Source organism: Fulmarus glacialis, unplaced genomic scaffold (genome assembly GCF_000690835.1).
Source record: "Fulmarus glacialis isolate BGI_N327 unplaced genomic scaffold, ASM69083v1 scaffold32849, whole genome shotgun sequence".
Taxonomy (NCBI): Eukaryota; Metazoa; Chordata; class Aves; order Procellariiformes; family Procellariidae; genus Fulmarus; species Fulmarus glacialis.
In genome coordinates this window covers 34,598-59,035 of record NW_009231942.1, presented here as the reverse complement: position 1 = coordinate 59,035, position 24,438 = coordinate 34,598, and the positions used below count along the sequence as shown (strand labels likewise).

General features: G+C 44.6%; 1 protein-coding gene across 1 annotated transcript in view; it reads left to right on the top strand.

Moving 5' to 3' along the window:
• Positions 1–15,463, top strand: part of FNDC1 (fibronectin type III domain containing 1) — a 53,337-nt gene extending 37,874 nt beyond the window's left edge. The window contains exons 16-20 of the mRNA XM_009584739.1: positions 7,715–7,794; positions 9,896–9,925; positions 12,193–12,354; positions 13,423–13,545; positions 15,008–15,463. Of these exons, the coding sequence (XP_009583034.1) occupies positions 7,715–7,794; positions 9,896–9,925; positions 12,193–12,354; positions 13,423–13,545; positions 15,008–15,123 (511 nt within the window). The 3' untranslated portion in view covers positions 15,124–15,463. The remainder of the gene's footprint in view (positions 1–7,714; positions 7,795–9,895; positions 9,926–12,192; positions 12,355–13,422; positions 13,546–15,007) is intronic.
• The last annotated feature ends 8,975 nt before the right edge of the window (positions 15,464–24,438 follow it).

The following is a 24,438-nucleotide window of genomic DNA, read 5'->3' as shown; positions in this document are numbered from 1 at the left end:
TTTGACAGAGGCTCTTATACTTTCTCAAATTCTGAGTCTGAAATATTTTCAGTGCTGCCTTGGGCTAGGTGATTGCTCTTCACGTGCTGATGACTACAGTCTCTTAGACACTGGTGACAAGTGTTGCTCACGTATTTGGTAACGTGGGAGATGCACTGGCATTGTGGGCTGGGACTAGCATGCCTCACTTGATGACGAGCTACAGATCAGAGCATCCACTCCTAGGACAGGCACATAAGGTTTGTGCCAGAGCAACACAGAAGAGAAACGGTGTCACCTAAAGTATCTTCTCTTTCCAAGACGATTTATCCAAGACGAAGGGAAGGTTCTGTGGGTTAAAAGCAGAATTGGGCATCTCAACCTAGAAAACAGAAAATTGTTTGAGCACGGCCTTCACCTAAAATCTTAATAGATTAAATAATACAATAAGATAAATTATGAAAAGTAATTTCATAAGAACAGTGTAGCATTTGGGTCTCAAATATGACCAGGCATATTTCTTCTGACCACATTACAGTGCTCCTCTGCAGAGCCCTGACTTTAGCATAGACTCACACACACCCTGCCACTGCAGCTGCTCCCGCTGGCCCTGAAACATCCAAGCACAAAGAAATCACAGTATGTGTTAAGAAGAGGGTGCTGCTCCCCTGTCTCCTCCCCGAAGATTTCCCTCCAACCAAAGAGTTCTGAGGACATGGCATCTCTTTGGGAGAGCCAGCACCAGAGCAACTTCAGCAGCAGTTCCTTAGGCAGGTGCACCAGGGACACGTCCACCAGAGGACACCTGCAGCGTCAAAGACCGGGGAAATTAGCAAGCAAAAGGTGTATGGAGGGGCAGGATAAGCACACACAGGACACCCAAAGAGTTAAAAAAACAGAAATAAGATGATACAGGAAAAACTTTGTGCCATCTTATCCTCTCCTGTTCTGTCTACAGTGCTGTCAGTCACACGCTTCATGAGGCTTTTTCTTACATATACAAGAGATAAAAAAAGGCCACCTATTCTGAAGATTAATAATCTAGACCTCAGTGCAAGTCCTTTAGAATGGTTCATGGTGCATTAAAGCAATATTACTTGCACAGTAGAGAGCTGCAATTGTATGCTCTGCATCTGCTAGTGCCCTTGTTATAAAACATCATTGTTACAAATGTATGGAGGGAGGTATGGGGCAGGTATGGTTTTCACCTGTTATAACAAAATCTCCTAAACTCTGTTCCTACGTAGTGAGGGAGGCGGGTGCAGACCCTCCTGCCGTTGTACATCCACGTCCTTGTGACTTGAGGACACCCTTTCCCTAAACCTCTCTCCTCCTGCCACTAGTCCCAGTTCTAGCCTCCACATCCTAGACTCCTGTACATCCCCAGCCCTTTTCCCCTTTACCAGTTTTCGCTCCTCCACTCCCACCCTGTCCCCCATGCAGGCCAGGAAGGCATTGCCTATATGTCCCAGCTTCCCCCGGCCAGGCTCCTCTGTCTCTTGCTTCTCTGCCGTTTCCACCTTCCAGCCACAGCTCCTCGCCTCTTCACTGTCTTTCAGTCAACTCTCCCTCTCCTGCTACCCCAAGGACAGTGTTGAAGGCCAGTGATGATAGCTCTCTGCTTCTCGTGCTCAATGTCTCAAGGGCTCCAGGTCGCCACAAAGTTTTTGCCCTGCAGCCGCTGTCCCGGCCACATTCGGTGAGGGGAATTGGTGGGAATTGAGCTGCCAACCTGTGATACATCTGCTGAGACGTACGTTAACTCCAGGCTTCAGAAGGTCACAATTTGGCTGTATGGAGTTTTGTAGGAACAGCAAGGTTATAGGTTCACTCATCTCCATGAACCTAGTAACTCCCATGTCAATTATTAAGGTTCTGTTTCAAAGTAGGGAGGTTCAAGCAAGTGCTATTTGTTTTAAGCATATTATTTCCCCAGCATCTTACTGAAGAATGGCATAATCCATTGGCCTCTGTTGTACACTCTGTGGAGGCCATAAAGACTTCATGTGGGGTCTGTGGTGGAGAAGGAGGGTTCTTTACAACAGAGAAATCGTGTGTATCGGCCAATCTCGTTTACATTCTCCAAATCCACAGACTGAATTGATTGCATATTTTTTGTCTTAAAAATAACTCCCTAGCCACTGGGAAAAGACCCCATGCTTAACTAAGAAAATACAGCGTGAAATCTGAAGTTAGTCTAAAAATTTTGCGTTTTTATTGTTAGTGCATTTTTTGAGAAATCTCTGATTAAGTTGGATTTACTGTATGCAGATGCTATTGACTGCTGGGCGTCCCATGAGGGGCTATTGGTGGTGCAGTCTTGTGGCGTGTGCAGTGTATCAGAATTGGGTTGGCATCTTGGCAGAACACAGCTCCAGAGAAGATTTGAAGCTGTCAACATATCCTGGAAAACATCTGCCTGGTGTTTAGGTTTTACAAACAAAACGGAAGTCTATGTTTAATCAGTGTCATAAGTTTTCTTCCTAGGCCTGGTCTAACCTCCATTTGAGAAATGGAATTTTTTACATTAGCAAAACTCTGGTCAGCTTCAGTGGGCACAGGAGCTGCTTCCTTGTGACATGTGAATGTAAACACTAAAACACTTGTTAAATCTTAAAAACAGCAGTCTTGACAATGTCCCTTCTCTAACCTTAATTCTCAGCTGTCACAGAAGACAGATGCAAAGGGCTGGACAGCATCCACTTAACCACTAATCCAGTCTCCTGCAGTCACAAACATAATCCTCGTGATGAACATTTCAATCTCCTTCTTGAGCATGGTTAGGCTTTTTCATGCCTTTTTGCAGGAAAACTGTGTCAGTGCCTGATGGGAGTGGCTAGATAGTCTCATGATTTAAAACACTGTCCTTTACCACCGTATCTCCATGTCTCATCAAATCTTCTTCCCTGTCCACTTGGTTTTTGTTCCCTCCAGGGACATTTTGATCCCACAGTACCTGCTGCCAATTCCGGTATTGTACAGAGCATTTCACAGGAGGCTCTCAAACATTTACTCAGGGCTCACAACTGCAAACAGAGCCTGGATCTTCTGGCTCTGGGGGCCAGATGCACCAAAAATTTCTGTTTCCTTTCTGTATCTCTATTAAAGCAAAGCCGCAATATGTCCGACAAGCAGCATCAGCCACAGCTGGCTGCTGTGTACCACCAGAGCAGCGCAAAAGAGGTAAGATGTCAATGAAACCCTTGTCCTGTGCAAGTGGTAGATCTGTGTGGCACATACCTACCTCACGCCAGCTGTGTAGGAAGCTCCTCTTCCAGCTCTGCTGTAGTGTCTTATTATAATATTTGTTGTAAATATTCGTGACAGATGTAGTGCTAGGCCATTTTCGATGGAGGGAGACACCTTGCACTAGCCTGTGAACCTGCAGGCAGCTGATTTACTTGTTCTTCTTCTGGAGGGTTGGTGCAGTTGTAGGAGGAGAGTTTCAGGCCCTGACGCCCTCTCCACGTGCTCATGGGAGGAAACCTGCCTGTCCTTCCCGACCCCTCCCGGCCTCTTTTCCCCCGTATCCACTGATCCTGCTGGGCGGTGGGTCTGAGGGGTGCTGTCACGTTGGCTCGTGCCCTGCCCTTCCCGGGCAGCACGTGTCTCTACCTCCTAGACACGGGGTCGGGCATGCCAGTTCCCCTCCCGCGGGCAGCAGCCGCCTGCTCTGTGTGTACCCTCTGCTCTCACCCAGTGCTGATGGAGGTCAAGCAGCAGCCATCCCACCGTCCCCGTGGCTGGCATGCGGTCGCGGTGCGATGGCTCCCGCCCCGCCGCCTGCAGCACGTGCGGACGGTGCCGCTGTGCGTCCCACGGCTGACTGGCATCCTGCCATCTCAGCCTGCCACTGGATGGGGCGCCGGGCTGGGGGTCCATGGAGGCATGCCTTCAGAGAGGCTGGGAGAAGGATTTTACAGCTAACTGATTTTTTTTAAAAACAGCTGCTTCTCTAATTAGCGTGCTGACTGATTATCTCACTTTGTGGCTGTGAGTGCCAGCTGCTTAATTCCAACAGAAGGGAGACATCTTGAATTAAGTCATAAAATCGGTTTGCTCCAAGTGACAGGTACAGTGATACGATTAGTCATATAGTCTAAATGAATAAAAATATTATATATTCATTGCCCCATTACAGTTTACTATGTCCTTTCTTGACATGTCAGTAGAAGTGATATATAAAATCTCAAAGGAGGTTTATTTTTAGGAGGAAAAGCTTTTTTCTTGTCTGTATTGAAAATGAACAATGAATGGTATTCGTTGCAGTTGTGATTCTTCTGTGCCTATTGGTAACAATTCATTGCAATTCTACCTAAGCAAAGTGTAATCAAAGTGCAGTCAACTTATATATTACAAATTTTGTTCATGTATTTATGTGATAAAGAACAGTTGAGTTGTACTGACTTGAGATTTCCTGGCAAATTCATCAGCTGAAGGATTCTGAGTAATGAAAATGTCAGATGCCTGGACCTAGAAAGGCTTTGGCAATTTCTATTTTATTTGTCATGTCTGAGAAAGAAATGTATCCTGACTGCGTTATTTTATTGAAATTCTTAATATAGCAATCATAGGATCATCTATGTTTAAATCACAGGTCAGCAAGTCATGAGATCTGGCTGTCTTTCTGGCACGACTAGAGGCTTCTTGTGTATATAAAGGCTTCGGAACTAGTTTTCCAATTTAGTGAAGAAAAATGTACTCATAACTTCATCGCTTTTTTTTCCAGACAGTCAGGCAGGCAACTTAAGCAATCGTGTCCCGGACAGGCTTCTGTATACATAACAGGACACCTGAATGCACAGTTGCCCTGATCGCGTAGGTAGTCAGTTCCTGCATTACGCATTAGATACAAAACTGCGTGGTTTTCCCCACTTGAACAGGTGCATGAGGTTCTTGGGCTGCTCTCTCCTATTTCAGATATGGATCATCGCACTTATGTATCTCACGGGAATGTTTTGAAGCTAGCATTAATACACACGTATTAAGTCCATTGAAAGGGTTGCTCAGAAGGTGCCACTGTGTTGCAGAGGTGGTATCTAATTATACCTCTTCGGAAGCAATGGGAAGTCAGGTACCCATACAGATGTTTTCACTGTGCTTTGAAGCATTACGGAAAAGATGTGGTCTGGAAAACATTTTTCTCCTGCTCTTCTGAAGTAGTTACACCAAGTGCTGGGCCAAGCCAGTACAGCTTGGTGCTGTGTTGCGGCTATTTTGGGAGCCAGCGTGAGGAATTGCTGCCCTGTGTCTCATCCTTGTGGTCAGCCTTGTGCCGCCGGCCCCTGCCCTGATCCGGGTGCAGAAGGGGTGAGTGGGTGAAGGAGGTGTGGATGGATGCAGGTGTCCCATGAGAGCATTGGCAACTCAGGGGATTAAAGCAGTGCTCAGGCTGCTGTGCTCTGCTCGGGTGGCCAGAAGTAGAGGAGCACATGGGAGGCTTTTTTGCCTCCCATCTTCTCTTTCTCCAGCCATGCTAAACACTCAGAAGCTGCTGTCAAGAAATCAAGGTCAATAGTTAAAACCACGGGCAAATATTTCTGCCAGCAAGAGGATTGTGCTAGGCATGAGCAAAAAGCACAGCCTTGCTAAATGTCGCTATTTAACGTGGTTTCTTTTTCCCACAGTGTTTGTGTCTTTTAAAAGAAAGCCATGAGCTGTTTGTGAGCATCGTACAGTCATTAATTACAGGCAGAACTGGCTGCAGAAAGCAGGAGTGGAGCCAGTTTCTGGTGTCAGCTGTGAGACACAGCAGGGACAGGGGGCATGTCCCCTGTGCAGAGGTGGGAACATGTCCCACAGAGGGTCTGACCACGCATGTGCTCTAGGTCTGGCACAGATACGAGGTAAAGCTCGTGCCGCGGATGAAGCCCAGAATATTTCAATTGCTGTAGCTTCCACATTGAACTCACCTAGAGGACCCACCTGTAATTTTTAGAGAGTGAACAAGAAGATGCCCTGGCACGTACCCTGGAGATAACCGGCTTGCTTCACAGCTTCGCAGTGTTCTCATGACTGCCACCCTTCTGCTGAAGAAGTGGATGTTATTGGCATATCTTTTCAGCCTCTTCCTTTTCAGCCTTTGAACCTTTGCCAAAGGGCTGGTTCAACCAGGTCCCCTCTGGTTTATCATTGTGAATAGTTTCAGATGTGCTTAGCTGGTGCTTAGGCCAGAGAGGGTCCTTTCAGGAGCGACCTCCAGGCCCTGCTCTGTGGCTGAGTCCTTAAGGAACAGATACATCTGATGGCACAGGAAAGTGCACGCGGTAAAAATTGAGTGGCAGAATAAAACCAGCAAAGTTCTCGCAACAGGATTGTGTTGAATTTTCCTGCTGCCTGGTAGGCTGTAAAGCATGAGCATCTTACGTGGCATTAAACCACGTTACACTCTTGTGTTGCGAGGTCTACTGTGATCTCTTGTGGACAAAAGGGAAGAAAGGGGAGTGAAGTTTTTAATGTGGATGGTGTCCACGCTTGGTGCATAAACTGCGTCAGGTGGCAATAGCTTCCAAGGACGTCAGACTGCCTTTGCTATGAACCACGCTGTCTCAGCCCAGCATGGGCCATGCAGGCGGAGAAGCACTGGCAGGTTTCTGTGCAGGATGGGGAGAGCTTTGCCACCAAGAGCAGCCTGATGTTTTTAATGGGGCAGGCTCGCTTTCACGAGCTGAGGAGCATCAAGCCTGCCACTCGGATGGGACATTGCCATGGGGGGTAATCCAGTGCTCAGTGGCAACCATCCCCACAAGTAAGCACTTGCCCTGTTATGTGGGTCATGTATGGAGCTTTTGGAGATGTCTGCTTTTGGATGAGAGGCTAAATCAGGATCCAAATGCTATGTGGATATTACAGAGGCGCAGTAATTTTTTTCTTTTATTAATTTCTTTACAAGAACGAAATTGAGCAAGTAGGCAAGAAAGGAAAAACCTAAAGTCAGGCACTTTAAAAATCCTGTGTTGGAAACTTTTACAGTAGTCTTCCATTCTAATTGGTTTCTGCTGGACTGGATACAAAGATAAAAGGGAAAGAAGAAAACATTAATCTGGGGAAAAAATGTCAGGGTAGGCATCAACTGAAAATCATTGTATTTGGAAATGTGCTTACACCTACTCTTCTCTAAGGGTGTGGATAATTTTGCTTCTATCGAGCAAAGAATGGAGTTCTAGTGGCGAGTCATGTGCTTTGAGTTAAGCATGTGATTTAAATACTTCAGGGGAATCAATAAGGCAACGTGAAGCTAGCTTTCTCATATTACTCAAGTATTGTGATCTTAATGCTGCTAGAGTTTTTACAGAAAGGTCAAAAGCTTAGCTTCTGATCTCATATAAATCTGATCCAGTTTTAGTTTGCAGTTTACACCACTGCTTTCGTAGGAGTTAATCTGGTTTAAAACTGTTCCTGAGATCAGAATTTAATTTCCTTGCAACTTTTTTTTTAGTCTACTGCTATTGGTTGTTTTGTATAAAGTGGATGTAGTTGTGTGTGGTTTTTGGAAGGGATGATGTAAATGAATGATCCAAAAATATGCATGAGAGCAATTGCAAAAAGGAGAAATTTGTCTGTAACAGCCAGCTCGTACTCTGGCTCAGTATTCAACTCCATTTAATGCAAAGGACACCCGAACTCAGTGGAATTCTGCTGGTTTGATTCTCACCCTGTTTTAGTATTATTTATATTTTACCCATTGCAGTGGAATCAGCGTTTTAATCTTATTTTCCCTCTCTTTTTGTTTCAGGTATTATTTTAAAGTCCAAGCAAAGAATCCCTTTGGTTACGGACCTGTTAGCTCTTCAGTCTCATTTATCACAGAATCTGGTATGCTTTGCTTTTTATTTTCATCTCAAAACTGAGTTCCTAATAACAGATGTGGCAGGGCAATGACTGAAACCAGCACAGTAATAATGGTGATTATCGTGAACTTGCTGCTTTGAGATTTTTTTTTTTTTTAGGTTAATTATTTGTTTTCAGTAAAACTAGGAAAATAATATGCACTCCTAATGCCACTGTGAAAATATAAGTGACATTAAAGCGAGCTTCAGAGGAACAGGAAGTTGAATTTAAAATACAAAAGACTGCTAACGTTCAACAATACAGAAGCAATGGGAAGTTTAATGTCTTTCATAGATTGACCAAACATTTAGTAAATTAGCTTCCTAATTGTGAACAGCTGAACAGTTGGAAGCAGTTGTCTCTGGAAGAAATATAGGAAACAATTGTTCCATCAGACGGGCAAAGTTCTCCGTTCTTTTTTTGACAAGGCATGCTGCTCAGGGCTAATAGTGCGTTCAAGAGCAACACCCCCTCTAAAAATAGTACGTTAAATGAACTATTTTTATCCATTTCTTCTTCTTCTTCCATTGAGCCAGAGGCCAATGACTCCACTGAATAATAAAGGACAAATTTTTCCGTCTTTACTTGAGCGAAAGGTCTGTTGTCTCTTGCGAATTTTGCCCTTGTGATGACACGGGGTTTACGTAGTCTCTGCCTTTGCTCATTTGACTTCACCCTGTAGTGCTCACTTCAGAAGCTCCGTTAAGAACCATGGAAGTAAGTCTTCACAGAAAGGAGACAAAAATGCAAGATAAGTAAATGGTCCTGCATAACATATTCAGAATTTTTTTAAAGGAGTAAGAAGCTCAAGTACAAATCCAAGCATAATGTTTAACATTGGACAAATACGGCATGCCGTATCTTGCAGGGAGTTTTGCTGATTAGCTAGCTGCCAGTATATGGGCCTGAATGCCTAGTTTTTCTATCCAAAATCAGCTACCTTGTGAGCTTTATTTAACAGGTTAAATCCACCAAATTTAAAGTTTTATTGGCAGCACTGATCTTTCGTTTGTCATGTGGCCAAAGGTGGCTTTCCAGCTGGCACAAGTACAAAAGCAGTTGCTAAATCTAAAGCCAGATGGTATAGTTACAGTGATGGAGTCGGTCAGAAGAGACAGAAATTATTTGTTCAGAGTGGTCTTCTAGTGCGATTGAAAGATTTGAGCTGATGAAAATATTCAATAAAGAATGCCATCATAGGATCAAGCAGCTTATTGAAAATGTTCGATCTTACCCCTGGTAACCCACTGAAGAGAACTGAAAACCATTGTTCTCTTTCATCAAACTGGACCCCCTGGAATTTTTCTTCCCCATGGTAGACAAGTACCATACTTTTTTTTCAGGTATTTTGTGCCCAATAAGGCTTAGTTAAGAGATGACAGAAACTGTAATGTAATGAATACAGACAAGCTAATGCATTAGATCGTGTTGTTTTTTTATCCTTACTCCACACCTATTCCATCCATCCTTCTTTCTTCAAAAAAGAGAATACTTCAAGCGAGCAGAAGCTCCTGAGGTATGGACAGTTCACCCTGCACTGCCCAGGGGGTTCCTGCAAAAATTCTGTCACTATAACAAAAAGAGTTAAAATGATAAATTTCACATATTTATGAAGACCACTAAACAACTGTACTAAACATCATGGATGTCTGATACCGAGATTTACATACAAGAGGTAGGTTACGTTTCCCTTTGGAAGGTAGGCCTGCAGGTGTAACTTACACTATATTTTCAGAAGCCTATGGTGAAACTGTCCTCCGGCTCTGAGGACCTTCTGAGAAGAGGAAATCTGTTTCAAAGTTGGCTTTGAACTTTGGTACTGATCTCAGTAGTGTTTTTACAGTATCAGAATAAATATACAATCCTGTGGCAAGTTTCATCAACTGAGAAAAACAGTGGAATAACAAACACTCATTAGCTCTGCAAATTGACGAGACATGTAAATCCCACATTCATAATGTAGCTAAAGGCAGTTACTCTGCAACTGGCGTTCTCTTGAGTGACACTGTGTGTTTCATATTAAAAGGTTTCATAAAACAAGGTTTGGAACAAAATATTAAATTTTTTATTTGTTTCATTCTTCTAGACAATCCCCTCCTCATTGTCAGACCACCTGGTAAGTCTTATTCTGCTGTTTCTTTCATGAAGTGCATAAAACCTGTACAAAACAGTTACAATATAGGTGTTAGAAGCATATTAACACACAGTTTAAGTTACAGTTTTAAGCAGGAACAGGTAGTAATTCATTGTGCTAATTCACAAAACGTTTTCTGTCTTAGGACCCCTTATTCTGGTCTTTGAAAAGAAACCTTGTAAAGATATGTTAGAATAAGCACTTGATTTTGGCCCATCTTTTGCCTGGTACAACAGCTTTAATTGCTTAGTAATAAGCACTAAACTATATTGCTTCTGTATCTGTGTCCTTCAGCTGCCTTCAGAGCATAGCTTGAACAGCAGGATCAGGTTTTCCTATCTCTAGCTGTTATGCTCATCTATACTGATCATCACGCCCTTATAAATACTAAAAAATTCAAGGATTTGTTACTGACCTGAACGATATGCCACGGAGCTGTTGAGCTTGTTTTGCATTTCCAAATTTGCAATAAGCCAGTTCAGCCCCTAATCAGAAGAGCTGATTTCCTGGTGCTGGGACCAACCTTGCTGACATTACATTGGTAGGGTAATCCCAGGCAGCACGTGTTCTTGGAAGAGATGCAGGAAAAAAGACCTCTTTTGTTGTTACGCTCTGTCAGCTTTCCTAAGAAGTTCGAATGGTTGGTTCTGGGGCTTTTTGACTACATCGTTCATGAAAACAATGTCCAGTGTCTCCCTCCCTTCTATGTTTTATTAAGCTTGGTAGTCTGTTTTTTCCATGTCCTCTCAGCTATCTCTGATGATGCACAGATATTGGAGAGCACGAGCACACTATGTCTCTGGCAGTCAGTGTGGGAGGCTTCTGAGAGTGTGGCCTTCCCATGTCCCTGGTCATCTTCAGGTTTTTTGCTGTCAGTTATTTTGTGGGTCTGTTCACGGAAAGGAGGTTTTGGAAGGTGATGGCTTTTCACTTGTAGTTTCTGCTTTGACTGGACAAAGAGAAAATAGTTTTGTGTAGCTGCAGTGGTAGAGATAAGATAGACCAGGAAGAGGTGGCAGAGCTCTGGGAACCTGTGGAGATGAAGAGCTTGTGAACATCCAGTGCAGCTCTTACAGGATGTGCTAAGTTTATCCTTCAGGATTTTTGGAGGTGGGCAAAAGTGATGGACAAAAGCAGAACTATTCACAGCAATAAACCTGCGTTCAAGAAATAGATAGTGTATTGCTTTATTCTAAAGAGAGAGCTGTGACCCAAATCCTGCAATTCTTTCACCATGTGACTAATTGCATAAAGTCAGTCCAGTTACGTTTGTGTCCAAACCGGTGGAGTTCTGAAGATTGCTGATCAGTGATTGCTTCTCACGTGCAAGTGTTTGCAGGATTTGGTCCATGTGCCTAGTGAGAGGGAGGAAGAATGACTAACAAAAAAACTTTTCAATCTCATTTGTAAACCACCTCAAAATAGCACAGTAGTACCAGGGCTTTGTGCTGTAGCTAGAGAGAAAAATACCAATTATCACATTGGAAGCTTTTTGTGTAATTATATATACATTATTAAAACAACAATTTCAAAAGAAATTATATTGTCTTGGTTAGCGTAAAGCAAACATTTAGGCAAGCCAGTAGGAATATTTAGTCTTTTGCGATACAGTTAAGCAGTCTCCTCTGCAGCAGAGTTCCCCAGGAAAGGTCTCGCTTGTCTGTTATTGGAACCTCATCTGTTTTGATGTAATGTGGGAAAACAAAACAGAAAAGTACGTTTCTGATTTGATCTTTTTAACCAAATAGCAAGAATAGACTTTCATTCACATCACAGACTGTTATTCACCACAGAATTTTTAACATCTGTTTTTTAGCAAAAGGATTAAGTTTTGTACTTAGTGTTAAAATGCAAGTGACTGTGTTTAGACAGTGTCACTGTCAGACCTAAGATCAGGCTTTGTTTAGAAAAGAAACAGAGTATGACTAGGTAGAGAAGATGTCTTACTAAAAACAGTGAGACTATTTGTTTACTTAAAACTGTGGTTCAGTACATGAAATCTTTTTTTTTTGTCATTTTAATATTTATTATTGTCAACTGCCTAGAAGGCATTTAATCAAGTCCCTTGCTTTTTAAATTTTTTTTTTTTGTCGTATTTGTTCTTGAAGTAGTCTTTCTGGATATAGAAAAGTCGTGCATTAATCTGCTGCAGCATCTCTTGTAAAACATATTATCAGATGTTAACCTCAGCAAAACTCAGACTGAAATGCTGAAGTCTGTCCTTAATGTTGAATTTTTTTTTCTCCAAGGTGGTGAGCCTATCTGGATCCCATTCACTTTTAAATATGACCCCACCTATTCAGACTGCAGCGGCAAGCAGTACGTGAAACGAACTTGGTACCGCAAGTTTGTAGGAGTGGTTCTTTGCAACTCCTTAAGGTACAAGATTTACCTCAGCGATGACCTGAAAGGTAGGCACCAAGATTAATTTCCTGATATATGGTTACTCGTCATCTCCATCTTCTCGCTTTCTTCACCTCGTCTGTGAAAAAATTGTGTCATGGCTGCCTGGGAGTCCTTCTCTCGAGAAGATCCGATGTGATAGCTGAGCTGCTCTGCTCTTGCGTTGCACTCACGCCCTGGCATTAGCTTTCAAGCAGAGCTCTTTAGACAGAGGACAGGAGGAAATTTCCCTTGAAAAGCCTGTGTGATTTTGTATCCTGAGAAAGCAATGTGCTTCGTACTGTGAAAACAAAGTTCTGCTCCCCGCACATCTCCCTGGGAAGTCCCATGCTCGCTCCATAGGCGGGTGAGCCCCAGCTGCACGCAGTCAGACAGAGCAATACACCCTAGAGAGCCCCAGGGCAGATCGAAGTGGGGAATGGTGGAGGAAAGACTGGTATTACAGTGACTGGGTGAGCAGTACTCCTAAGGGTTAACAGTAGCTCTTACACGCGTCTATTTGCTGAGAGATAATGAAGACAACTTTCCATATTGTTGATCTGGGGTACTGGGGTTATCTCAATGGCTTTTCAGATTATGCTGATGTGTTATTTTTATTGCAATGCATTTATATAGTTTAAAGGCAATGTTTGAATATGCGATAAGAAACAATCAGGGCGGCAGGGCCCACCTCATCTGCTGGAGAGAGAGCTCCACAGTTCTCATTTTTCATTTGAGACTGCAGTCAAACTGATGGTATTGACAAATTGAGTGTTTTTTACCTTCTCATGACATTGAAATGACTGGTTCGGTTGAAATTCCCTCCACCTGTTACCTGTGCTGCAGTGTCCATGGACTTGCAAAATGGGGAATATTCCTTACCGAGCTGTAACCCATTTCTCTTTTCCATAATTTCTCCTTCCATACTGCGAAGGTAGTGTTCTCCCTCTTTTCAGCCACTGTTTGTTCATTGCTAATACTGTGTTTGTCACTGTAGTACTTCTCCTGCTTTCTCCCACATCTATTTTCCTGGTGGTAAAGAGCATCCCAAACAAAAATAATGCTGAGTCAAATAATCTGTCTGTATCACCCTTCAGACACCTTCTACAGCATCGGGGATAGCTGGGGAAGGGGTGAGGACCACTGCCAGTTTGTGGATTCACACCTGGATGGAAGAACAGGACCTCAGTCGTACGTTGAAGCCCTGCCCACCATCCGAGGTACGGCAACGTGGGAGTGGGGTGCTGGCCAGGTGCCTGTCATCCCGTCCATAGGTTTAAGGGGTAGGGAGCGGGGCACAGAGCAGGCTCTTTATCCATGGCTGCTGGCAGCTCTCTGAGGAGTCCTGCTGATGCAGTAGGAGAGATGGTCTTGTACTCAGGCCTAGCTGAACAGGTTATGAAAGTCCCAGAAGGACTTGTGGGTGTTGAGAGAGAGAGAGAGAAAGAAAGAAAAGAGAGGGGCATATGATGCGAATAATTTACAGAAACAAAATGCAAAAGCAGAAAGAAAAAAATTGTACAGGTCTATGAAACTTTCTCCCAATTACAAGACATGCCTCATCAATAGAGGTGCAAACTCTTCCACATGCCACAAAGGACCAGCTGCATCTTTGCAAATATGGCTTTTGCAAATGATTTTTGACCAGCCCATTCAATGCAAAACACATAGGAGTACGTCCAATGACTTAAGGTCAGACTGCAGGACTTTTATTCTGGCCTGGTAGATATCTCCCTCTGATTGAAAATTCTCACCTTGAAGGAGTTTCTCTGAGTAAACAGCTCAGCTCACATAGCCAAGAGGGTGATGCTCCACAAAATGAACCCCATCATGAAAGTCAGCCAATCTTTTCAATAAGTCAATTGATTTAAATTATTCAGTTGGCTTTAATGGTTTCCATGTTACATTGTTTGTTGATATTCTTTTCATGGTGGCGTTACCAGGAAGAAACTGAAATAGTCACTGATACTCATATATCACTGGGAAGTACTGCATTTCTCAGTTCAAAAGAGGGATGATTAATCCAGATGTGTATTACTAGGTCTAGGAGACAGAGATAGAGAGCATGCAGAAATTATATTATTGGCACAAGACATGAGTGTTTCAGATGTTCCAGTGCACGAGCTATGCGGAGAAGAATGCTGCACCTCTCCTAATGCTTTAAGCAGTCACATTCTTTCTGCAGATGAAGAAGAAGGGGGAGGAAGGGCTTAACTCCACATTTGCTGCATGAAATGATACCCTTTTGTTTTGTGAAAAGCTGGTGTTTGTTGATAGTCTCTTGAGCCCTATGAGATAATACGATTTGATGGTATTTTTTGCCCCAGAGTCCTTCATATATTTAAACTGACTTGCAAACTTCATAAACACAGCTGAAATATAGCCACCTTTTGGAGTGAAATGCAGAAGCCCTTTGGCAGACCACAGCATTACGCAATAGTTCAAGAGATTTTGAACAGTGAAACCAATCAAATCTACAAGAAATATAAAGGACCAGAGTTAAATCATTTAAGAAAGATCTAGGCCAAATACCAGGGCTAGCAAATACCGTTTTGACAAAACTCCCTACCAGACAGCTTCTAAGTTTTCATTTGGGCTGTGGGATTGACTCTTGCTGTGTCACTTTTGTTGAATTACTATGTCTTTGTTTTGAAATGCAAACGGGTGTTTTTCTCCCAACAGGGTATTACCGCCAGTACCGCCAGGAGCCTGTATCATTTGGACGCATTGGACACACAACACCCTACTACTATGTGGGCTGGTATGAGTGCGGCGTGCCCATCCCAGGGAAATGGTAGCAGTCTGCTTTCCTGTCTTAGGCAGACCATGCTTTTCAAATTATTTCTACTAGAGGACTGTGAGCAACTGATTTGGAAAAGAAAAAAAAAAAAAGAGAAATGAGGCAAACCAGTGAAGACCAGCTGCTCAAGAAACCCCCGTGAAGCCAAACATGGTCCCCACTTTACCAGCCTAAATCTGTGGTGCTGCTTGATTTCTGCTTGGAAGCAGAAGTTTGGTGTCCTACCTTCCTCCTCTGGGTCTTTAAGGCACGGAGAGGCGGTTGCAATGTGCGCGACCTGTGAAGACTAGAACTGTATTAGCCATGAAAATTTGGAAGTTTCTTGTATCTTGCAGGAACGACCTAAGCATGCTGTGCTTGCTTGATGGGATGCTAAACTGTCCTTTGCTGCCCGCCGGGGCTCCCCTATGCAATCGTGCCACGTAACCGGCTGCCCACCAAAGGCAATATATTCTCCTGAAGACTTACTCTGTGGGTTTGCCCGCTGCTGGACTAATCACCAGGTCACAGTGTAAATTCACTTTGAGATATCTATATCTATATCTATATAAATACAGTACTGTACGTTTGCAGAAGTACTGCTTAGAGATGCTGAGTTTTTCTTGTTCACTAGATAAATATGTTTGGAATTTTTCTGTAAAAGGTGCTGTTAATTCTTTGAGATATTGCTATGCACAATACATTAACCAAGGAAAGAGCTGTATTCTTCTTGTGAGTACTGTTGATCTAACATTTGAATTATTGATCAAAGACCTATGTCCCACTTCCTTGGCAGCCTTTGGACTGGACGTTCAATGGGAATCTATCCCTCTATTCATGTTAGAGTGGCACTGTATAGTCCAGCAAAATCACATATTCAGCAGTTTATCAGCATGATTTAAACTTTCTATCCTTTACTATTTAAAAGTTTTAGTGTAACTTTTCTTCAGTCCATTCTCATCTTATTTGGTATGTTATTTATTCCTTGTCAGTATCTTTCACTTCACTGTGCAGAGGCATGGGATGAGTAACTTGCAAATTAGAAACCGCTTTTAACTTATTCGCCCTCCAAAAAGAAGCCCAAGCCACTAATACAAGAGTCAACTAGCAGGAAACTCCTTTGACTTTGAGCCATCCTGAGGACAAATTGGGATACAGTTCATTTAAAATACTACGAAAATCTCTTCCGTTCAGATCAGAAAGAAAAAGCTGACATGGATGAAAGGTGTAATGATGATTTTTTTAGCAGGCATTTGGAAGCTTGCAATAATGTAGGATTTTAGTAGTCCTTCTGAGTAATCTAGCATTAATGGTTTACTCAGGAACTTTCATGGGCTTACCATTTCATGGTAACATCTCAACAGCCTTTGCTCATGTTAATAAGACTCCACCATTCTGACAGCCTGGGAGAGTAGCAGCATACCTGGGGGACGGATCTGGTCTCTGATCTCTCACTCTCATTGCAGCTTACATATAGTGTAGGTCTAACACCTTTTCAGTTGCTTCCTGTAGTTATTGTAAATTGTATGGGGACAAAAAGAAGAAACTAAAGTGATTAAAAAAGCATTTTATTTTTTATGGTGATTTGGGTTTTAACATTTTAATTGTTCTCACATACTTTTGCTTCAGTACAGTGCCAAATATATGGTCTTGAAGTATAACTTTTTTCCCTAATAAACCTATGATACATTTCTATTTCATCCTTTCTGGTCATCTGTGTCAAGTAAGCTGACAAAGTGACAAATCGTTAGCTTTCAAAAAGTCTTCCTTGGGAGAGGAGTAGATGTCAACTTTTTCTAAGGGACTGGAAGCATGTGGGTGTGTTGTTCCCTTACAAAGGGAAGTGGAGTTAACAAGGGCAAATCATGCCTGACCAGCCTGATCATATTCTTTGTTGAGATGACTGGTTCTGTGCACAAGGGGAGAAAAATGGCTGTCATTGACTTTGGCTTTTGTAAGGCGCTTGGCATGGTCTCCCACAGTGTGCTTGTAGGCAGACTAGTGGCATACGGCTTGGATAGTTGGACTTTAAGGTGGATGTAAAATTAGCTGAGACGTGAGCCTCAAAGTGTTGTGATCAAAAATAGCGCGAAGTCCAAATGACAGCTGGTTGCAGGTGCCACCCCCAGGGGCCAATACTGGGGCCAATATTGTCTAATGACCTGGGCGACGGGATGTAGCGTGTGGATGGAGTGCATGGATGGAGTGCACTGTCAGCAAGCTTGTGGCTGATACTAAACTGGGGCTGGGGATGTGCTGGAGGGCAGAGCTGCCGATCAGAGGGACTTTGATGGGCTGGAGAAATGAGCTGTCAGGACCCTCATGCAGCTCAGCAAAGGGAAGCGAGAAGTCCCGCAGGTGGGATGGAATAGCCCCTTGCAGCAATAGAGGCTGGGGTGACTGTCTAGAAAGCAGCTTTGCAGAAGAGGACTTCGGGGTCCTTGTGGGCATCAGATTGAATGTGAGCACTCCAGAGACCCATCCCAACCTAAATTATTCAGTGGCTTTCTGTTATTCTAGAGGAGGCATCCAATAACAAAATGTATTTTTTTCTTTTATTGAATCAAAGTCACGACTTGGCCCAGAGGCCAGTCTTCAGCACATGTGAGTGAGACTTGTGCCACTGACTCTAAAGAGCAGGGCCTGGTTTCACCAGTCATGGTTTGGCCTAGTGTTTAAAGATGGATGTTCCCTCCCCACAGCCAATGCATTCTGCATTTTCACCTGCAGAGACCACAGGTGGGTTTTGATTTGTTCATCTGCAGATATACAGTTCCTTCATTCCCTGCTGTAAATACCCTTGGGGTGGGACGGTCCCATTCAGGGATGTCATCGTGGGTGAGGAGCTGAGACCATCATTTTTTCTGCAGCCTCAGCTGGGGAGGAGCTGGGGGGTGCTGGGGGCAGGGTGGAGGATACTGCGCACTGTTCCCTTCCAGTGTAAATCTCCTCTGAGGCTAAACCAGCTGAGGCAGAGTCAGCAGTAGGACGCAACAAGGAAACACGTGAAATGCAGTGGTATGCAGTCTGTTCCCTTTGCTTTGGGGTCTGGATAAGTCCTCTGTGCTGTATGAGGTGATCTGATCGACACCAATTTGCATCCTTTGCCCCATGCACAGCGTAACACATTGTTGTGATAGTAGGTATTTTCTCAAAGAGATTATATTATATTTGCATGCTGCTCTTTCTTTATGTAAGAGGTGGTGTGACTAAAGAGGCAACTAAAGTCGTGTGGGTCAGGAAAGCCACTTCGCATCCAGATCCTCTCTCCAAAGCCCTGGCAGTGCCCTGACCACCGGGCCACCCTCCCCCTTTCCCCCTTTCCCCCTTTCCCCTTTCCTTCCCCCCTTCCCGCTGTCCCCGCGACACACTAATCCTGCTGTGCCGCCGTCGGAGAAGCAGCGTGCCTGCTCGGAGGTAAACCCTGTCCCCATCGAAACGGCTGTACAGCTTTGTGACGGCACTGCGTGTCAGGGGACATCGTATGGCTCCGGATGGTGCTAATGGGAGAGGGATGGGTCTTTCCCTCCATCAGCTCTCCTCCGATGCCCCCCTCGCTGGCAAAGCCACATCTGTATCTGGTCTCCAAGCCCTTGGCGCCAGCTCGGAGAATGCCGTGTCCCGTCAGAGGCTCTGAGGGGTGTTGCACCAACCCCATCTTGTCTGAGCAATCCTTGAGGGAACGGGATGGAGAAGTGGGAGGATCTCCACAGAGAGAAAATTCACACAGCTTCTGCCTGCATCGCCTCTGGTCCAAGTCTCTCCAGGGCAGAGAGATGCCAGGGCCCTGCCCGGTGGGGAATTGTGTAGAGCTGGAAAAGAAAGGGAGAAAAACACAACAGGGGAAGGGGTGGGGAGGAAAAGACAGGCGAAAAAGTCGCTCGAAGCATTGTCTGGCCCTGGTCAGTTCCAGATGCTAATCTCTGATCACTGTGCCATATTTTTGTGAGAATTGGGATTTCTGCCTCAAAGGCAGCAGGAACAACCGCCAGCATCCAGCATGTGAGAAATGCCAGGGGCTCTCGGGGGCAGCCAAAGCCCAGCATGTGGACCCGGGATGTGAACAGAAGAGCTCTTTGGTGATGAAGGAAGCATTGGGCGTCACTTGGAAAGATAATTGAAGGCCTTCCCGGGAGGTAACCCGACGCACTGAACAATGTGAAACGCTCCTTGTGGTTCCGCCCTTCAAGAGACTATACGGTTTTCTGTCCCCAAAACCCATGTCCTTTTTTCTCGCCAGGCAGATAGATGTTACTCATGTGAAGAGCTGCCTTCCTCCAGCAGAGGAGAATGAGGTAAATGCAGAAGGGAATGAGGTCAATGCTGCAGCAGCCCGGCTCTGCTTCCCGAGACATCCGTGGATGTCTAAAAAATCCCACCCCTGGAGAGCTGCCAGTCTGCCTGAGGGCCCTTAGCTGGTAACATTTGAAAACAAAGCCATGCCTTGTACTGCTGCTGCCTTTCTCATCATGCTTCTGTGTCCCATAAAGCAGGAAGCACTCCCGCAGGACCCGTGCCACATCACTGTGCCAGCTGCACCACAACAGTCGGTTAAAAGTATGGCCCTGGTGGGAATGAGCACTCGGAGCAGAATAACGCCAGAATTGTAGCTGAGTGCGAGAATTGTGGTGTCAACATTGGGATGTCAAGTGCCAAAGGCTATGGCAACAGCCTGGGGGCCAGGTCCTCAGGTGCTAACAGTTGCCACAACTCCTCAGTGCCAGTTGTGTTGCTCCTCAGTGCCAGTTGTGTCACCCAGCTCCAAACACAGCCTGACCAGCAGAAGAAGGGCTGGGGGGACCTCCACTTGGCACACACCAAGGAAGCACATACTTGTGGCAATGAAGGTCAGCCACAGACTGAGCTGCGTTAGCAAGGACACAGTCAGCGGCTCAGTGATGTACTTCTCCTCTCTTTAGCACAGGTGAGCCTGCACGTGGAGTACCATTGGCCCTCATGGCAAAGGAGTGGATCAAGGAGAGGGTGACCACAATGGTTAGAGGGCTGGTGCACAGGACGTACAAGGAGAGGCTGAGCACTAGGTTGTTCAACCTTGTGGAGAGAAGGCTTGGCTGGTGGTGGTGCTTCGAACTGATCTTCAACAGCCTAATGGGATTGTAAAGAAGATGCAACCACACTTTTCTGAGACACACACAGTGAAAGGATGAAGGGCAATGAACACAAACTGCAACATGGGAAATTCCAATGAAGTATTAGGAAAATATTTTTATCATGAGGGCAATCAAGCACAGGGACAGCAGCCCAGAGAGGTGGGGAAAACTCTATCCCTGAAGGTGCTCATAACCAGCCTGGAGAGGGCCGTGAGTAACCTGATCTAGCTTTGATGTTGTCCTTGCTTTGAGTGTGTTGGACCTGACTTCCAAAGGTTCCTTCTAACCTGAAGAAGTGTACAGGTCTATGAATAATATCAACCACTACATCATGCAGCCAGACAAAACCATAACCAAAATTTCACAGAGGCAAAGAGCAAACTCCAGGAAATTTTCACAGTGGCTTTATTTATGGGGCAAAAATGATCAAGGACTCAGAGAATGGCTGAGGTGGGAAGGGACCTCTGAGGCTCATCTAGTCCAATCCCCTCTGCTGAAAGCAGGGTCAGCTACAGCAGGTTACTCAGGACCGTGTCCTCTCATGTTTTAAATATCTCTGAGGATGGAAACTCCACAGTCTTTCTTGTCTTTCAACCTACGCCAATGTTTAACCACCATCACGCAATAAAAAGTATTTTTCTTTTGTTTAAATGGGATTTCCTGTATTTCAGTTTGTGCCAATTGACTTCTGTCCTGTCACTGGACACCACTGAGACGAGTCTGGCTCCATCTTCTTTACTCCCTGCATCAGGGATAAGATTCCACTGAGCCTTCTCTTTTCCAGGCTGAAAAGTCCCAGCTCTCCTAGCCTTTCCTTATATCAGAGGTGCTCCAGTCCCTTCATCATCTTCGTGGCCCGCCCTTTGTTGGACTCTCTCCATTACCTCTTTTGTACTGGAGAGCCCAGAGCTGAACACAGAATACTCCAGGTGTGGCCTCACTAGCGCTGAATAAAGGGGAAAGATCACCTTTTTTGGAAATAAACACCTTCGTTAAAAAAAAAAAAGCCTTTTTTTTTCCTAATTGGACGTTGCAAGCTGGCTTCCAGAGGAAAGCGTGACCATCTGTGAGGGAGTGAGGGAGGCTGTGAGGGCAAGAGAGGGAAGGAGCGTAGTCTCCTAGGCTCCCGTCAAGAATTTCTGACCTTGGTTTCTTGCTGTGAGTAGTTCCTGTATATGCTTTCCGGATGTGACTTGTGGAAGCTCACAGCTGCATCTGGGGATCAGGTCAAACGTGAGCGCTGGAGGTACCCTCATGGTTATGCAAAAAGCCTCTAGATGGCAGGAGATGCTATTTGGCCAGGCCTTGCAGCAGGCCCCTACAGCAGGGCTTGAGTGGCAGGAGTGCAGATGGCATGCACATTCAGCGTTGCACACACATAGCAAGAAAATTGTTTTAATGAGAACACTGTTTTGGTTCGGGAGCAGCATTCCCAGGTCTTAGAGAGAATCTTTAAGAAAGAGCTCATTTTTCACTTGCAGTCTGTTACGTCTAAAGCTTTGGAAGATTGTAAGTAGAAACAGACAAAGTGCAAATACACAATGTGCTCCTGCTGTTCTTTCTCAGGAGATACTTTTCCTAAAATTGCAGGCACTGTGATTTTCCCTGGAGTACTGTGGGCAGCAAGAACCAGTTTATCTTGCAGTAGGAGTAAAAGCATTACAAGACTATTTCCAGGAGGCTTTCAAACTCTTCTTGAATGTAATTGCAATACGGTTTCTGCCCACCTAATTGCTTTCCACACTTCATCCTTCTGGGGGTCTTTGTTCTGTGAGCTGCAGGTCCTCTTCATCCATTAAAAATATGGGCTGTGTTTATTTAAACGGCTAATAAAATCCCCATTAGCTTTCACTGATTCTCCATCATTAACCTCCATTTTTCCCTTCATTGACCACCTCCTTTCTGTAATTGGAGATTCTTTTTTGGAGCTGAGTGAAGCACTGACTGTGTCCTGAAAGTATGGTCTAAGTTATGTCCAAAAATGCTTCACAATGCACTCAGAGGTTGGTGTTCCCTCCCGGCACCCGTGAGTGTGATCCATCTTGTCCCACTCGATGTCTTCCAGCAGATGCTTAACCTGCCTTGCCCACACATTTCTCTTCCGCATAAACAGAGCAGATGTTAACGCCACAACTCTGTAAGTCCCCCAAAACCACCCAGTAGGCAGCATTTCCCCCTTCCCTATAGTCAGTAGCATCATGAGGGAATGAAATGGAGGCAACAAAGGACAGGAGAGGACCTGAGATCAGATCTTCTCCGCTCCTCCAGCTCACCCAGCATTTCTGTCTTCATGCCGGCCCCTGTCGTGCCTGGCCCAGGCTGCAAAACTTCTCCTGTTTGAGCCCTTCTTACGCTGCCTGTGGGTGTCCCTACCAAGCAGGAGTGCTGGCATCACTTCTCTTGCTTGCGGCAAGATCATGCGCTGGACTCAGGCACTACTGAGTCACCTACTTTCCCCAGGCCACACGTGCCATCAAACTGTGGTGAGGATCATTTTGGGAAGCCTTGGAAGGCTGGTATTCATAGATCAGCTGCAGAGAGGAGGGAAGGGGCTGCTCCAGACGGCTCCTCAGAGGGTCCTGGCTGCCCTGCTTTTTGGTTGGGACAGCCTCGAGAAAGGCAGAGGCCATCTGCAGAGCTGCACCCCTCATCCCATCAGACCTCCTTGGGCAGACTCTGCAAGTCCCATCCCCCAGGAAGGGGCAGGGTGAGAGCCGAAACCCGTGTGACATGGTCACCCGTACAGGCAGAGCTGCCTAAAGGCACCAGCATACAGATGAGAGAGGTCCACAGGCTGCAAAAAGCAGATACGCTGTGTGCTTTTGTGTTCTCTACCCAAACAGCAGAGTATGTAAATACAAGTCAGCTGAGGTTGTGTGTAGTTTATGCTGCTAATCAGCAGTGAACAAACAAGAGAAGACGGTTCCAAGCTGTGAATATGTTACCATTTCCTCTCCCTGAATGTGAGAAAATACAAGACCTACAAAATGAATAGTATTGTCAACACTGGCTTTAGGCAGCGTAACCTAAACAAAACAGAGAAGTAACTAACCAGAATGAGGACTCATCCCTTAATTTCAAGTAGCACTGTGGGTTATTATTATCTCTGCAGTTCATTTTTTGGTACTTTCCTGCTCTGAACGTTTACCTTTCAAAACTGCACACTGATATCTGAGGTCCTGCACAGAGCATCTGTGGTCATGCTGCAGCCCACCAGGTTTTCTGCCAGCTACTCTACTGTCTGCACAGGCTCAAAACTGATCTTTCCGACAAATACGGCATGACTTTCAAAGTGATGGGGAATCTTCCCTTGGTGATTCCCAGCTTTCCCACTTGCTTTTTGCACAGAAATGGTCTAGGTTAGGTTGGAGCTTCTTATAAATGACCAGCCATTTCCCAGTTGCCTTTACTGCTGCTGCAGCTATCATTTTACATTTCAAGTTATACTATTTTTCTGGATTTTCAGCTCTCCCGCTAGAAATACGCTTTGAGATCTTTTGTTCCAAACAAAAATCTGCTTTGGTTTCTTCCTTCTGAAATTTTCTTTCGAAAATTATTCTGGAATCACATGTGCGGAAAAATCCGCTTGGACTGTTTTTCTTTAAAAGTCCAAGGGTTCATAAACAAGAAAAACCACATTGCTCAGAGTAACTGAAATGCCATTTATTCATACAGTTATTGAATTCTTGTGTATATCTGGAGTATATTATAATAATATATACATCAATCAATATATTATATCACATTGCATTTGATTAATCTGTACTGGAAACAGGATTGCTTCCAAAAGCCATCATATAAGATATAGAGACAAAAAGCTTTATAAGGGCGGTTTGAATAGCATCTGAGGAGAAAAATGTATAGCACTGAGGTATAGAATGGATGTACAACACATGGTACTATATAGCAAATTCTTCGTGAGTCTTAGTGATACACTAATGTTTCTAACAAGTGGATTATGTATATATTAGAAGAGTTATGATGCTTATACCTTTTGCCCAAGACTGAGTTTGTGTCCCAGGACAGAGTGAAGGCACAGGGTTGCTGTCATGCTGAAGACCCACCACAATGCGCATCTGCAGACTTTGCAGGGTTATTGGACCTGCTTTAGAATCCCAGCAGCAGGAGGAGAAATATCCTCCTTAGACAAGGGAAAGATACGCTAAGTGCCAACAGTGGGAGAGTGACTTAGTGCATGTGAAACCCATGTGCAAGTTGCAAGA